The sequence below is a fragment of the Miniopterus natalensis genome, chromosome 7 (assembly GCF_054644295.1).
Source record: "Miniopterus natalensis isolate mMinNat1 chromosome 7, mMinNat1.hap1, whole genome shotgun sequence".
In the NCBI taxonomy this organism is placed as follows: Eukaryota; Metazoa; Chordata; class Mammalia; order Chiroptera; family Miniopteridae; genus Miniopterus; species Miniopterus natalensis.
Genome location: NC_142087.1, coordinates 53,594,716 through 53,611,341, shown reverse-complemented (window position 1 = coordinate 53,611,341; position 16,626 = coordinate 53,594,716). Strand labels below are relative to the sequence as shown.

General features: G+C 37.4%; 1 protein-coding gene across 5 annotated transcripts in view; it reads right to left on the bottom strand.

The window, feature by feature from the left end:
* Positions 1-16,626, bottom strand: part of KIAA1328 (KIAA1328 ortholog) — a 204,881-nt gene that overhangs the window by 17,449 nt on the left and 170,806 nt on the right. For 4 of the 5 annotated variants that reach the window (XM_016195975.2, XM_087819049.1, XM_016195977.2 and 1 more), the window contains one exon: positions 9,183-9,291. The exons of the other annotated variant lie outside the window; for it this stretch is intronic. In XM_016195975.2, the coding sequence (XP_016051461.2) occupies positions 9,183-9,291 (109 nt within the window). The remainder of the gene's footprint in view (positions 1-9,182; positions 9,292-16,626) is intronic. 5 annotated transcript variants of the gene reach the window in all.

Genomic DNA, 16,626 nt, shown 5'->3' with positions numbered 1-16,626 from the left:
AAATGTAAATTGTGCCCGGTCCTCTGCCAAGTGGAAGGCCAGAGATTCCCACAGAATTGCTCTGTGCCTCGCTGTGAACGATGCGGTGCCAAGTTTGCGTATCTACTTAAGGTTTCTAAACTACTGGCCGGCACAAAACCCAAAGATCTGGAAGAGAAATTTAAGCCATGTTATTGTGAAACCAAATATTTAATTATTTTTGAAAATGTTCATCTTTTCCCCATTATTTTGTTCCCCAAATGTGTAAATGTGCAATCGGGAGATAGAGGCGCATGTTTCTGTTTTAATTTTATCTCTGAACAAAGGGTAAGGTTCAGACAGATAGGATGCAAGGCTGGAAAGCTGTGGTTCCATGTGGTCAAGGGATTTTGTAAGAGGTTTTTCTGCTAGCAAGTGTTAGAGGCAGGTCCTATGAATCCAGGTCCTTGGACTTTAATTCTAATGCCCTCTCCTCTAAGCCATGCTGCCTGTCTGCACTGCAAGGATTTTACCCTGAGAAAACAGAAACACAAACTAGCCACAGGCCAAAGCAGAGGTTTAGAAGGAGCTCTGTGATATGGTAGCAAAGCTTACGGCTTGTTAGGAAGTTCAACAATAACAACTACTATTTAGCCTTATATCAGGTATGTGCTCAGTACTTCATATAAACTATCTTGCTTAATCATCATGACAAGCCTAAGAGGGAGGTATTATTATCCCCACTTTATAGATTAAATGATTTGTTCAAAACCACAGAGCAAGCATTCAAACCATGGCCTATAAACCTAGGTGTTAGAATTATTACAACTGGGCTCTTAAGTGTTCTATAATTGCCTCTTTGAGCTTTACTTTGTCATGACTGTGAGGGTTACATTAGGTAACATACATAAAAGAGTTTTTATAAAAGCATTAAGTGCCTAGAACAGTAAGTGATACTCACCAGTGTTTCTTTACATTGAAGTTAAGGGAACTTAATGATCTTGGACCAATGAACAACTCTAAAACATCAGTTCATGAGGCTAAAAACTGCGAAATGATAGCAGGAGCTGGCAATACTGAACAGATGTCACTAATCATAGCATTTTTCAGAGTTCAGTACTGGGGAAGACACACCAAGGAAACATAATCCTCACCTATTGCTGGCTCAACAAAGAAATAACATATTTATGTCATATGTTCCAAGGGTAACCTTAGGGTTTTTCCAACTACTTGGAACTACAGAGTATAAAATTTTGAAATGGGTTTAAGTCCTATAAGTGTGAGTCCTTTGTTTTCTTTTAAAATATTGTTTTAAAAATTATGTAGGTAATACATTGTTGTTGTAGAACATTTGGAAAATACAGAAAAGTGTGAACAATAAAATAGCTCTTATAAACCCTTCACCTACAACTTAGAAAGATTTCCTAAAGCCAAGGACTAGAATTCTAAGTGACTAGTAGGTATAAACTGTTGTACATTTTCTCTATCCAGTGTGTTCTTCCTCTGGTAAGAATGTCATGACAAACGTCCTTAGGCTGAATTCATTTCCTGGAATTATGCTATGTCTTTATTATTTCTACCTAGCACATTTGTTTCTGTTTTCTTAACTTACACACTCTATAAATAGTGTGTGCAAGAGAAATGGATGATTATATTAATGGCTTTTAACAGTGGGAATTATAATAACAGCCCAACACCATGGCTTAACTAAAAGCAGCATCTTTTCATCAAACACAAGAAAACTTCAGTGCATTCATCTGTTCTTGATGGCGATGCATCGCTGGCAGGGAGTTTCAGATTATTAACCCAACTTAAACAAAACACTCTGAAGGCTGGGCTTTTCATCCTTTTGACTGAAGGTAGAAGGCAGAGAGGCATATTTAACATACTCAACACATTCTCTTCTGAAGTTTTCAATTATTCCTTTTTACTGTCATCATTTTACGTGTGTCATTTCATTGGGTTATGTTTTTATTTTGTTATTTACAATATACTCAAAATGGAAAAAATATAGTAAATGCTGCTTTGATTGTGCATAGTGTGTAAACTGTTACTCTGAGGTCAGATAAAGCTAGAATGATAGCTCAGGGCCGAGTACCCTGCATTTCAGGAAGTCAATTGAAAAATCTAAGAAGAAATTCTATTTGATATTATGAAACTGAGTTTTAATAGCTATAGAAAAGGCTTACAATGATATGTAACTTGTATGAATGTATATTATGAATGGGTACATCTGGACATGTCTGACCCAGTTCCTGATGTATAATAGGCAGCCAGTGTCATCATATATGGTCCCCACTCATACAGAGGCAGTGAGGTCTGCTACTGAAACCTGCCACATAAAAAAAAGCCGGGTAGTGCCCGGGGGCTCTAGTTTGAGGTTGAAGATGTTGGTTTGGCTTCCATCTCTCCACCTTTGGGAGGATAACACATTATCGTTTCCTCTGCCAGGCACATGAGGGAATCTGGTTGACTACTTAAAATATTTGTGTAAATGTGTGAGTAAGATGAAGGCTCATTTAAAAATAATTGTCACTGTTAGGATTCTGGGCACAAGTGCAAGAAGGCACTGCCATTTGGCTGTTGTGTGTAGTGAAACCACAACACCTCCCCTTCCTTGTAAGGCTAAGTTTCTTCTTATCAAGTTATGAAACCAATTCCAACTCTTAAAGTAAATTTGATTCCTACCCTGAACCAGAATTTTATCAGCTTAGTGTTGATACTGCAGAACCAAATCCAAGTTTCAAGCAGTATGAAAGAATGAAAAAAACTCTGAAGTTTGGGACTGGATGAGCAAAATTCAAGTCCCCTTTGCTGCTTCCTTACTGTGTGACTCTGAGCCACCATTCAGTTTGTCTCAGTTCTCATTTCCTCATTATAAAATGGGGTAATGCTACCACTTACCTCACAGGGTTTTAAATGAGACAATGAGTCTGAGAAGCATTCTGTCAACTCTAAGAGACTATGTCAAGGATTGTGAACAGGCAATTATAATTTTCAGGATTATATATTTATTACCAGCATAAAAGAAATATGTTTCTTGAATCCCCTGGCAGCTGTTAATCCAGAATTTTGTTGCTTGAGATAAAGCAGATCATTGTTAGAATTATTTACACAGTTTTCCCTTCTCTGCAATATAAATGGTTACTGGCACTGTGATGCAGGAATCTGAACAATGCTTAAACTGCCCTTGGGCTAAAGCCTTGGTTTGAGCTCAGGCAATGAAGAGGAACAAGTGCAGAAATGTTTGTCCCTCTTCATGGCACAGCAAAGCACCAGGCAGGACACCACCTGTTGTTCTAGCACTTTAAGGCTACATGATCATAACTGGAGCTGGAAGCAACCGGAGGCTCATGTTAACTTACTTAAGGTGAAAATAAAGATAGAAAACACTACCTTTAAAAGAACTAAAATTGTATATATTTAAGGTATATAACATGATATTTTGATATACATATATATACAGTGACATGATTACTAGGCAGGCTAATTATCCATCCTCCCAAATAGTTTCAGTTTGCTTTTGTGTTGAGAGCACTGGAAATTTCCTCTCTCAGCAAATTTACGATATTCAGTAGAGTATTATTAATTATAGTCATCATGCTATACATTAGATTCCTAGAACTTATTCATCCTACAGAACTGCAACTTTATACCCTTTGACCAACATCTCCTTATTTTCTCGACCTTCCCGCTCCTGGCAACCAATGTTCTACTCTCTACTTCAATGAGTTTTTTATTCCACATATAAGTGTGATCTTACAGTATTTCTCTTTCTGTCTGGCTTATTTCATTTAGCATAATGTTCTTCAGGTTTATCTATGTTATCACAAATGACAGAGCCTTCTTTTTTAAGGCTGAATAATTCCACAGTCCATTCATCTGCTGACAGACACTTAGGTTGTTTCTGTATCTTAGATAATATTATCAATAAGGCTTCAATGAACACGAGAGTGCCGATACCTCTTTGCAGTACTGATTTCACTTTCTTTGGGTATATACCCAGAGGAGGGACTACTGGGTATTATGGGAATTCTAGTTTTAATTCTTTGAGGAATTTCCATACTGTTTTCCATAACAGCTATACCAATTTACAGACTCACTAAGTATACAAGAGTTCCCTTTTTTTCTGTATCCTTCCCTTTTCTGTTATCTTTTATCTTTTTGATAACAGCCATCCTAATAGTTGTGAGGTAATATTTCACTGTGGTTTGAATTTGCATTTCCCTGATGATCAGTGATGTTGAGAATCTTTTCATATACCTGTTGGCAATTTGTATGTCTTGACAAAGGGAAGCATCCATTCATGATAAAAACTCTCAATCAAAAAAATGTCCTCAATACAATAATGGCCATTTATGAAAAGGCCACAGGTAATCACAGTCAATGAGGAAAAACTGAGAGCTTTTTCTCTAAGACATGGTACAAAGCAAAGATAGCCACTCTCAACAATTCTATGCAACAAAGTATTGGAAATACAGCAAGAACAGCAAGGCAAGAAAAAGAAATAAAAGGCATCCAAACAGTTAAGGAAGAAGTAAAATTATCTCTGCAAATGACATGATTCTATATGCAGAAAACCCTAAAGATTCCACAAAAAACTATTAGAACTAATACACCAATTCAGTCAATTTGCAGGATACAAAATCAACATACAAAAATCAGTTGTGTCTCTTTATGCCAAAAGTGATCTATCTGAAAAGGAAATCAAGGGGGGAAAAATCCCATTTATGATAGCATAAAAAAAAAAATTACGTACTTGGGAATAAATTTAACCAAGGAGTGAAAGATTTGTACACTGAAAACTATAAAACACTGATGAAAAGAATTGAAGATGACAAAAATAAATAGAAAGATATCCCATATAAGAGGTGAACAATACTTAACAGAAATAGGTTAACTCCAGCTTCGGGTCCAAAAATTCACTAATCAGGCATGATTTGGTGAGATCTGCCTTTCTCTCTTCACATCTCACACACACAAAAAAGGGAAGTCAAAGACACCAGCATTAACTCTTGGGGGTCAGGGAAGAACAGAGAGAAGAGGCCTTAGTAACCTTTTTCCTCAGGGACTGAGAATGTAACCCTACTGCTGCACGCATTTTGGAACAATCATCACTTTGTTGTCACATGATTAAGAGAGAGAAACTCCAAGTGCAGCAGGACCTCGGTTTTTGAATGTGATCTGTTCTGGAGACCGACCGAGCTCTGAAACGTTGGAAAACCGAGGGATCCACAGCCGAGAGCTGGGCCTCAGGATCTTGCCCTCGGCGGAAGCCGCAGGGCACGTTCAGCTTCCGAGGTGTGTTCGAAAACTGAAGCACTGACTTCCAGGTTTACCGTGTTCGTAAACCGAAATGTTCGTCAATGGAGATGTTCGAAAACCAAGGTACCACTGTATTTTTTTTTAATTTTAATTTTTTTACCTTCAGAACTAGTTTATTGATACCCAAAATATTATTTTGGGGGAAAGTGTTGAAGTATCTGCTCTGGATTTAAATTTTCTCTGCTTAATAATTATGTTTTTCTGGTTAGTAGTTGGAAACTCCAAGTATTTTAAAAGTGACAAGATGTCTGTTTCATTGAACAATCCCAGAAGATAATGCCTTCATTTTTAATATAAAATGTATCAGATCTATATACTTGAAGAGAAAAAGACACCAACATACAAATGATATACAGCTGCAATAGACTCTTTTTCCCAGTCAAATTTGAAATAAAAGATTTGAAGATCCAAAGCTACATTAATGCAAATGTCTGCCTGTTGCAAGTATACTTTTTGATTAAATTGGCATACATCAAGTACAATTAGAAAGGCTATTTATAACGAAGAAATACATAATTCTGCATCTTAATGGGGATGACAATTACAGCTGATGGTTGCTAATTAACATTACTTCTTTTGCTCTGGGGGCCAGATATTTCTTGCATGATCTTTATTGCTGGCAACGGACATACCTAATTCTGGAAGGCATAAATGGGTTAATTATGTGCTCATAACAAATTCATTGGTAACCTGCCCAGGTCTGACTTCACACTGGAGAACAGGATCAAGTAGAATCAGTAAACTCTGACTCAGTATTATGACAGGAAGAGTACTGAACTTTCTGAGTGAAGGAGCACCTACCCTCCGGGTGTTCAGAATGACAGGGAGAAAAGGCCTCTCTAGTCCTCTCTCCAGGTGGAGTGATTTATGGGGTGTTGCCTGTTCCAGCCAAGCAGAAATGCATGGCACTGTTTAGTTCAGTGGTGCCACCCTCCTGTGCCAGCCAAGATGACCAGTGTGCTTACTCTCTCGGACAGCTCAGGGGGGTGTGATTGGTGCTGGAGGCCAAAAGTGAAATGGAGGGAAAGAAGCATTATAGCTCCCAGCACAGAAAGCTATAAAGCTCTCTTTGCTTGTGTTATAAATTACGTATTTATTTTGTTAGCATGAGATAGATGAATATTTCTACATACAAAGGTGCACGGCTAAAATCAGGGTAAGTGATATTAATGTCCTATGGTCAGTATTATTGAACCTCAAAAGCAGTAAACTTTATGAGTCAATAAATATTACATTTGCAGCATAGTTAACATTCCTTTACTGTCTCTAGCACTTATTACACATGGTAACTGCAAGTCTACCATACATTATTCATATTTGGGGTGTCACCAAGTGATGGATTGCTGTAGGAGAGGCTGTCCTTTAAATAAATCAACAAATAAAAATGCAAATGTTAACATTTTCAGCCACAACTTTTTCCATCTTGAATGGGGAATGAAAACTTCACATTATATTGACAGGCAGCAGAGAGAACAATTAACAGCCTCCATGTGAATGAGGAGGACTCTGCCACGCCTCGTTTCATCACCTGCATGTGGAATGATACGGGTCTTCTTTTAGGTGTTAGTGCTTTGCAGAGAACAAAGGAAAACCTGTCTCCCACAAGCATAGGTACAACCCCCATACTCTCTTGCAAGTCTTAAAAATTCTTGGAATTTAGGGTAAACAGGGAACGGTCTTTTACTCTTGTTTACCTCAGTACTACTTTCAAAGGTTTGTTGTGACAAAGAACAATAGGTTTTTCTTTTGCATTGAGTTTTTCTGTGACTGAAAAGTAGTCTATAAAAATTGCCTTTTCTACACTTTGAAATAAAAATAATTCAAATAATCCTGATTCTGAACTCTAGAAAGCAACCATTGTGCCTTCCTGGTAACTGATTTTCATAGCACTGAATCTTTTTCAACTCTGCACTTTGTAGAATAGATCTATAATATGCCATCGTGCACGTCTAGGGATAAAATCTGGTGTGCTACACACTGTTTTATTTAGCCAAATGCTCATTATTTAAAAAGCTTCTGAGAATCTATATGTAGCTGACTTGCAGTATTTAGAACAAACAGATAAAGAATCCTTTTTTTAAGGTCCGTAAATATGAGTCTTCACAACAATTTTAACTGGCCTTGTAAAACTCTACAAAATTGATATGGTCCATTCAGAAAATGTGTGCTGAAGATGTTCTATAAAACCCTCACTGGGGAAGCATTTTCTTTTTCATGCTTCTCTCTAAAGTGAAATGCAATCATCAAATACACATTAAAGTAGTGCTAAAGATCTCATTTTAATCTTCAACTACAGGGAGATTCACCAAGACCGAAAATCCAGGCTCTCCCTCCTCTTTACCTGTAACTTCTCCAGAGGAATCTCTCAGGGCGAGCAAGAATAGATCCTCTTTGTTCACAAGCATTCAGCCACAACATTAAGTGGTCAAAGGTGGGAACCCCATCAATATTTCGGAACCACAACTCACTGTGGATCTTTGGCAAAATAACAACAGCAGCATTAAAAGTAGAAGAGGAGTAATAAACAAAGAATGTGGTAAACTAATGAAATTTTCTTTTGATTGTGGGTGGCCTCCAAAATAGGGAAGTTGTCTTTGCCAACTATTGTTAAGATTATGGGCTTTGGAGTCTGAAATGCTGGCTTACCTCTTATTGGCTATATGACCTCAGGCAAGTCACCTAGTCTCTCTGAGCCTTAGTTTCCTAACTTTTGAAATGAGGATGACAGTAGCACCACTTCATAAGGCTGTGATGAAGATTAAGTCAGATAATGTACACCAAGGGCTGGGGACATAGAGAATTCATAGATGACAGCCACTACTATTATCCTCTGTGTCATTTCCCAGAAGTTCTTCAAAATGAAAGTTGTCCTAAAATTTGTATTCATCTGATAAAATACTAGGTATTTAAGTGCTCAAATAATCATATTCCCGAGGAAAAATAAACTGAGCCCTTCTGGTGTTGATATTTATATATTCAGCTGTAAGTATATAATGAGAGTTGGCTTATTAGATATGAGAAATTTTAATAACATATTTCTTTTCTTGATTGCAAAAAAGGCTGATCAAATTATTAACAAAAACACTGATTTGAAGAGATATGTGCACCCCTATGTTCACTGCAGCATTATTTACAATAGCAACCTAGCTGTTTGCTGATAGATGAGTGGATAAAGATGTGGTATAAAAGTAGGAAACCTTGTTATTGTTTGGTTTATATTTTGATTTTTGAAACCCCAGTGCCTGGTTGTGAGTTCTGTCCAGATGCTGGAGGTAAGAGTGCTTGAATAAATTAACTTGTGAAACACACACACTCACACAAAAGATGTGGTGTATATATATATACTAGAATATTGCTCAGTCATAAAAAAGAATGAAGTGTTTCCATTTGCAACGACATGGATGGACCTAAGGAGTCTTGTGCTAAGTGAAATAAGTCAGACAGAGATAAATACTGTATGATTTCCTGTATATGTGGAATCTAAAAAGTAAAACAGACAAACAAAACAGAACAAACTCATAGATACAGGAAACAAACTGGTGGTTACCATAAAGAGGAGGGGGTTAGGGGAGGGCGGGTGAAATAGGTGAAGGGGATTAAGAGTTACAAACTTCCAGTTATAATATAAGTAAATCATAAGCATATAATGTACAGCATATGGAATGCAGTCAATAATATTGTAATGACTTTGTATGGTGACAGATGGTAACTAGATTTATTGTGGGGATTATTTCATAATGTATATAAATATCAAACTATTATTTTGTAATGTATATAAATATCAAACCACTATGAAGTATTCTGAAATTAATATGATATTGTATGTCAATTATGTCAACAATTTTTAAAAAAATGCTCTTCTCTGAAGGATGTTAAATGAAAGAATCCCTAAAGCTTACCGGGAGGTGTCGGGTTGGAATGACACTGTGGTTGTGCTTACAAGCTCCTTTTGGGTTTCTGTTGTCATAGGAGATGTGGACGCATCTTTTCTAACTCCTGTCATTGTCCCTGTACGAACAATAAAGGAAATAGTTTGGGCACTCAATAAAAGGAAATGGAAAAGTACATTCTGAGTAATATATTAGAGATTATAGGAATCCCGAAGTTTTGAAATTAAGCATTTCCCCCTGTGAAATGAAACAATGACAGATGGAAAACTCAGAGGGTTGTTTTGATTTTGTAAACATCAGAGATCTATAATATCTTGTTTTAAAAAAGCACATTTGTGCAGTAACAGAATGACTAGAGATTTTTAAAAACCTAAAGTCCTCTCATATTCCTGCTGACTTGGGTTTACTGTGTAAATGCCCAAGATGGTAGATTGCTTCATTTCATTCCTCTTAACTATCATAACAAAAGCTCCTTCTTCTCTTTGACAAGACAGAAAATTCCAGCACTTTGCATCTCCAACCCCCCCCCCAAATGAAACTTATCCTGACCCCGGAACTTTCAAGATAGACATGAATCTTGAAAGTTTCTTTCAAAGGACTCTCAACTGGGCTAGAAGTGTCTTACTGGAAGAGGTGCTCAACTAACCCTTTGAGGGCGATTTGGCCTCTGTTCCTTTCTAACAAGCAATGTCTAGTTGATAATTTCTTTTCTGAAGTGCTAAATAAGAAGAAGACATGGACATAAATATTTGTTGCTGTTTGTTTCTAATTATTAGTATTTCTAATAATTTCCCCTCTTCCTTCTTAATATTATTTTCCCAAGATACACAAAATATCCTGTCTTTTTCTTGAAAGGCTGTAAGAATCTCATTCACAATTTTCTTCTGGTTCCTGGAAGATTGTTATCCAGGCTGATTAAAGAAGTTGTTTGGAAAGATTCACTCTTTCTTTGAGAAAAGGGTTAATATGCAAATAACACAAAGACAGCTTTGGCGTTTTAGGCATACCAGACCCTAAAGCGCCAAGAATACAGTATGCTAACTGTGAACGAAACAGTTTAGGTGTGACCAAAGAAAATCAAGACTAGAGGGAGCAAGAGTAACCATCATGAGCCTTGGTATTATAAAGCTGTACTCAATGTTAACTACTTCCTATTATGTATAGGTGTAAACCACTAGCCATCTAAATGCACAATTGTCTTTTGTGTATACAAACCTGTGGGACCCTCAACCCAAACCAGTCCATTCTCACACTAGACATAACTCATCCGTCCACTCAGTGCATATGGTCAGTAAATATTTGCTAAGTACCTGACGACAGGCAAGGCGTGGTGCCAGGATTAAGCTTGAGCTTAGTTTAGGAGGAGGGGAAGGAAGGTGTGAGAGTAAGAAAATGAGTTACTTTGAACAATGCTGTAAAGAATCACAAATGACCCAAGGCAGTATAAGGTAAAAATAACAGCTATAATATGTTTAGTATGTGCCTGGTACTGCTCTAAGCCTCTTCCATAAACCATATATTCTTTATAAAAACAGTTTCATTAAAGTATAATTTTAATTCTGTAAAATTTAACCATCTTAGGTGTATAGTTTGATTAGTAGCAGCAAATCTGTTCAGCTATGAAAGCATGCATACAACCCACCTTAAAAAGTTTTTGTCATGGGATTTGCTTATTTATTTTTACAATCCAGTTTCATAATATTTCCACACTCCCAAAAGGTCCCTTATGCCTCTATGCAGTTCCCTTCTTCCTGACTGGTCTGTTACTGTCCCCCTGCAGCTCTATCTCTGTAGTTTGGCCATTCCTAGAAATTGGTTATATTTATTCTCATAAAAACCCCTTTAGATAGATACTATTCTATATCTAATTTACAGATAAGGAAATAAGCCATAAGGGACTTACATGACCTGCCAAGGTCACAAACTAGTAAGGAATGGAGCCAGCATCCTGTGCACACGATCTGATCCCGGAGTTTCACTATTATGCTAGCTACTGCGGATTAAACAGTATGAAAAGGCTGAGGAATTAGGAAGTGAGAGGGATCACATCTGGCTTTAGGGTTAGGGGGGAGTTAATGCAGGAGATGGAATTTTGACAGGAAGGAATAAGGAGCATGGACTTAGCAAAAGCATTACATTAAAAACCTCAAGGCTAAGCATTTAGTGTATTCAGGAAATATTTATTGAGCATCACTATGTCCTTGTACCTCGCTAATCACTTTAAATCACTTTACATGCATTATCTCATCAGTCCTTAAATTATATTATTGTCCTCATTTTATAGAAAAGGAAGTGGAAAGTGTGAAAAGATCAAGCAGCATGTACAGCATCACAGGACTAGTAAGAGCAAGGCTGGGTTTTGAATACAATCAAGGTCTGTACTGCAAACTCAACACTGTGCTAGTTGGCCTCAAAAATAAAACAAAGCAGCAACAATGACAATAAAAAGCACATAACAAAACTGGTCTTTGGAGAGTTTACTCTTGTGCCAGAATTTAGAATAGAGTAAAAAAGAGAGAATGGAGACAGGTAAAGTAGTTCACTACTCCTACAACTGTCTGGGTAGAAACCTGGGGATGGAAGGAAAATTAAAATACGCAAACAGGAGTGGGAACAACTGAGAGGAATTTGTGGGTGAGGTGAGAGGGAAGAAATGCCTGGTAGTGACAGAATCTTTTTAGTCACCATCACATAAGGCCTCAACATTTGTCTTATTTTTTTTCTGTTTTGATACTTCCGTCAAAAGTTTGGTTGAGACAATTGACACTGATGGGAACGACAGAAAGAAGAAATTTTAACAGACGGCTCAAGGACTTCTAATGGGATCCATGCATATACTTCAGGAATGTGTGACTCCCTTCTAATTGCAGGCACAATAATGTGTGTATATATGCTCATTCATTTTTCTGGGCAAAGGTACCGCAGCTTTCATCAAATTATGAAAGGTTATGGGGCCCCAGAAAAGTTAAGAATGATAGCCCTAAAGCACAGAGCAGCATCAATGGATGCAGACCCCTGCATGTACTTCAGGAATGTGTGAATGCTATGCCTTCCAGCAAGTTTACTCCTTTTTCTTAATTCTCTAGGCTCTATTCCTTATTAAGTTTCTAGAAAGCTATATATCAGCTTTTAATTATATTCTTTCCTTCTATAAAATTTGATTTAATGTGTAGTATACCAACAGTCATATACAGTTATGCATATTCATAAGATTACACATTCTTCTATATTTACACACACACATGTGCGCACACACAAAGACAATATACACATTTAAAAAATATAAGTGCTGGCAAGAATATTATCCATTAGGCTGATAAATTTCATATATAAGTATATGAGATTCTTTCTAGTATATATAACTAGAGAGAAATTGCTGGGATACAGGATATTTGTCCTTTGTCTCTAATAAACAATGCCCAACTGTTTTCCAAAGTTGTTTATGAGTTTATACTCAGACCATCTCAATTGGCACAGTAAAAGTTTTGATGAAATTCTATACTCATTACAATAAGAAGTCTCAGTGAACGAGGTGGGAACTTCTATAACATGATAGTTACAAAAAACCTGCAGCTAAAATCATACTTAATGGTGAAAGAATATCCGCTTTTCCTACGAGACCAGGAACAAGGTGTAAAGTCCACTTTTACCATTTTATTCTACATTGTAATGAAAGTCCTAGACAGTATAATGAGATAAGAAAAAATGAGAAGCATAAAGATTAGGAAAAAAGTAGCGGCTATGGAATAAATTGCGTCCTTTCCCCTTGCCAAACTCACATGTTGAAGCTCTAATGCCCACTATATCTCAGAATGCATTTGCAGAGAGAGCCTTTACAGGGGTCATGAGATTAAGCGGGCATATGGATGGGCCCTAATCCAATATGACTGGTGTCCTTACAAGAAGAGGGAGATATGCCAGGGATGCGTGCTCACAGCAAAAGGCCTTGTGAGGATACAAGGAGAAGACAGCCTCTGTAAGCAAGGAGAGAGGCCTCATGGGAGACCTACTGGAAAGAAACACAAGGGAACTGTCATGAATAATGGAAGAGTAATGCATCTTAATTGGGTGGTGGTTACATAGATATATATAATTGTCAATGTTTCTCAAACTGTACACTTAAGACCTATGCAATTTTATTGCATATAAATTAAATCTCAATTAGAATAAAAGCAAATGAAAAAAAGCCCCAGTTTTCTTGACTTTCAAGGCAGTGCTATTTTTAAGACTCTACTGATATCTCTTTGACATTGCCAGTCAGTCACCATAAGGACTCAGAAGGGACAAACATGCATTTCTTAAATCACTAAATCATTGCAGGTACTGAGCTCAAGAGGTTTAACTGATTAGATTCTTTTTGTGGGAAAATGAGGCAAGGCCATAGAGAGAAAAGTCAGTATCTCTAATGTTACCTTAATTTATTCAACAAATATATAACGAGCATCTACCACATATTAAGCAATGGTCTAGGGAGATACAACAGTGAGCATATGGGGTGCTTATATTCCAATGGGAGAAATATAAAATATAAATAATAAATAAGTAAATTATATAGTACTTTGAGATACTTCTTTCTAATACAGAGGATGGAAAAGGTAGAGACTGTGGTTTAAGTGAGAATATGCCATATACAGCAACTTCAACTCTCAAGGATAGTCTCTTGCATTTGAATTCCTTTTTTGAATGGCCTGGGCAGGACAATTTAATCTACATGTCTGAGTTTATTCATAGTCCTGTACTGTGCTTGTTTTCTGAGTTCTCTTGATAAAAGCATCAGCTTTAAACAGATCTTTTAGCTCTGATTTCTGGGAATCAGAAGTAATATCATGTGGTACCTTTTCTAATGATTACACACATAATCATAATGATGATGCTAATAATAAAATAAACATAAATAAGTGTTCCTGAGAGGCAAGATGGAAATGGTTTCTGTACTTTGGATACTCCAAATTGTTTATTTCTTTAATCAGTCACCGATTAATTTGTCATGGACTACAGAGAGTACTCGCATCACCGCAAGCACAGGTTCACTTAGAGGAGCAACTAGGCATTTGAGAAATTACTCCTCACTTCAGATAAGTCTACAACAATCCTCTTCTAGTAAAAGAAAAATGTGTTTGGAAGCCCCTCAGGGAGCCTCAATCAGTGACAGCTGCTGTATATACATAACCTAAAAAAACTCAAAGACAAAATGAAAGGCCTGGTCAACACCATCAGGTAAATCAAAATTACTCTAGATTCAGCCTCTCTCAAACTCAAAGTTGGTTGTTTTAAATGGTTCTATTGATTTTTAGAGAGAGAGGAAGGGAGAGAGAGAGAGAGAAATATCGATCAGCTGTCTCCTGCATGCCTGCTACTGGGGATCGAACCTGCAACCTGGGCATGTGCCCTGACAGGGAATGGAACCAGTGACCTCTTGGTGCATGGGACAATGCTCAACCAACTGAAACACACTGCCAGGCATCAAACTCAAAGTTTTAAGGGTATTCGGAGATCAATGAAATAGGAAGAAACAGGAGGTAGCTCTAAAGGTAGCAGTGGGCTTTGGGATGGCTGATATAGGAATGGGCGGTGACAAGCCCTGAAGCCTAACATTTCAATTCTGGAACATGTGTGCTCAGGGGCCTCACAGCCTCTGCTAGCCCTTCAGCATAACAGGAAAAAACGCCCTCAGCTTCCTGGGCTCTTATGCAAGGGAATCAGTGATTGCTCAGAAAGAGAAGGTTCAAGAAGGCAAGCTGGGAGAGAATAAAAACACCGCTGTGTAGGAAGGAAAAAAAAGAAATGAAGGCTGGTGCTTCCAGATTTGTGCCTTTGGCTTAGAAGTTCTTTACTCAAGTGTAGATTTTCCTAAGTAATGTCTCCTTGTTCCACGTAGCTCAATAAAAACAACTAAAATAAACCATTTCAAGCATTGTTGACTGAAAAACAATTTATATTTTAAGTGTGATTCTGACAATACTGTACTGTACAATATTTTTGTGATCACAAGGTTGTTTCCTGAGACAAGAGTCAAGTTTTGTTTTTGTTTTTTTTGTTTTCACATGTTTATTATGTATAAAGTTGCCAGAATGGTAGGGGGATAAGAGAGGTAAAGGAGAAAGAGACTGATAACAGAGATTAAGGGTCCTGCAGAATGACTCAAAGGGGCCCTCCCTCAATGATCAGGCATATCATAATTTTGCAAATGCTCCACATTAGAATAAAGAAGAGAAAAATACAAGATACCCTTTCCTACAAGTAGGAAAAAAAAGTTAAGTCTTGTGAGTACAATGCCTTAAAACAAAATTTATTTGAAAAGATGAAAAAGTTTCAAATTTTCACTGCAACATGACACCCCCCCCAAGAAAAAGGAAGAAAAAAAAAAACCTAACGAAAAAAATAAAACATGAGTGAAAACTGTTCTTGAAAACTTTGCAGAATTGTAACAGCTCTCTCTTGGTGAAATTGATTGGTATAGCAACATTATAAAATGACTATTAGGATTCATTGTGCACAACAGAAAGTGCTGAAATGTCAGCAGACTGTACAGCAAAAAGTAATGGGTTCTGAACCCCTGTTAGTCAAAAATGATTTTGTTTCAAATTAGAAATTGATTTTTTTTGGATACAAGCCCTTTCCAGGCTTCCGGCTTCCACAGCCAGGCCCGGGAGAGATTAACCTCCACCATGGCAAGGGCTGGCTAGATGATACCTTTTTTAAAGTGCCTTTTCAATTGCAGCTTTCTAATGTGGCCGTGGTCTTAACCAATAACACAAGTTATTTGTCCCTCTGCTATTACACTACATTTTTCTCTTTTGGCATTTTATTTTTGTGCTGACATACAACACAATTCGGTGACAAGTTAACAAAAGACTACGGTAAGCCTTGCAGTACAACCCCCCCCCCCCCAATTTTGACTGGTTCTCCACTCTCCAAAGCGCAATGACTAAGAAGAGAGGAAGCCAAAGGAAGTTTCCCTGTTCTGAATGACTACTCACAGAGAAAGGAAAGAAGATTCGATCTCAGCCTCCTGAATTTCATTTTTGTTTCTAAGTTGTCCTAAAGCAATGGAGGTCTGCGGAACTTTCCCCTTATGTCAAACAAAAGAAACTTTTGCTTTAGTTTCAAATTGTAGATAGTCCCCATTCTGAAGTTCGGACTAATTATCATCTCTCAGTTATCTGGGAGAGGATTAAACAATTTTTAGATTAATCATAATTAAAATAAAAAAACCATGACAACGGGGGAAGGTGAGGAGGAAAGGCAGGGAGTGTATACCTGCAAGATCTCATAAAGCATCACACATTTCTCAGAGAAGCATGTGCGAGAGTGTCTAGGGAGATTATGAAAACTTGGCTGCTCAATACCAGAGATGTGCCGGTGTTAGCCAGTAAAAAAGAGGTAAATAAGAAGGAAATCAGGGTTAATGGTTGTGAGCAGGAAAGAAAGATGTCTGGAACAGAGGTGTGAG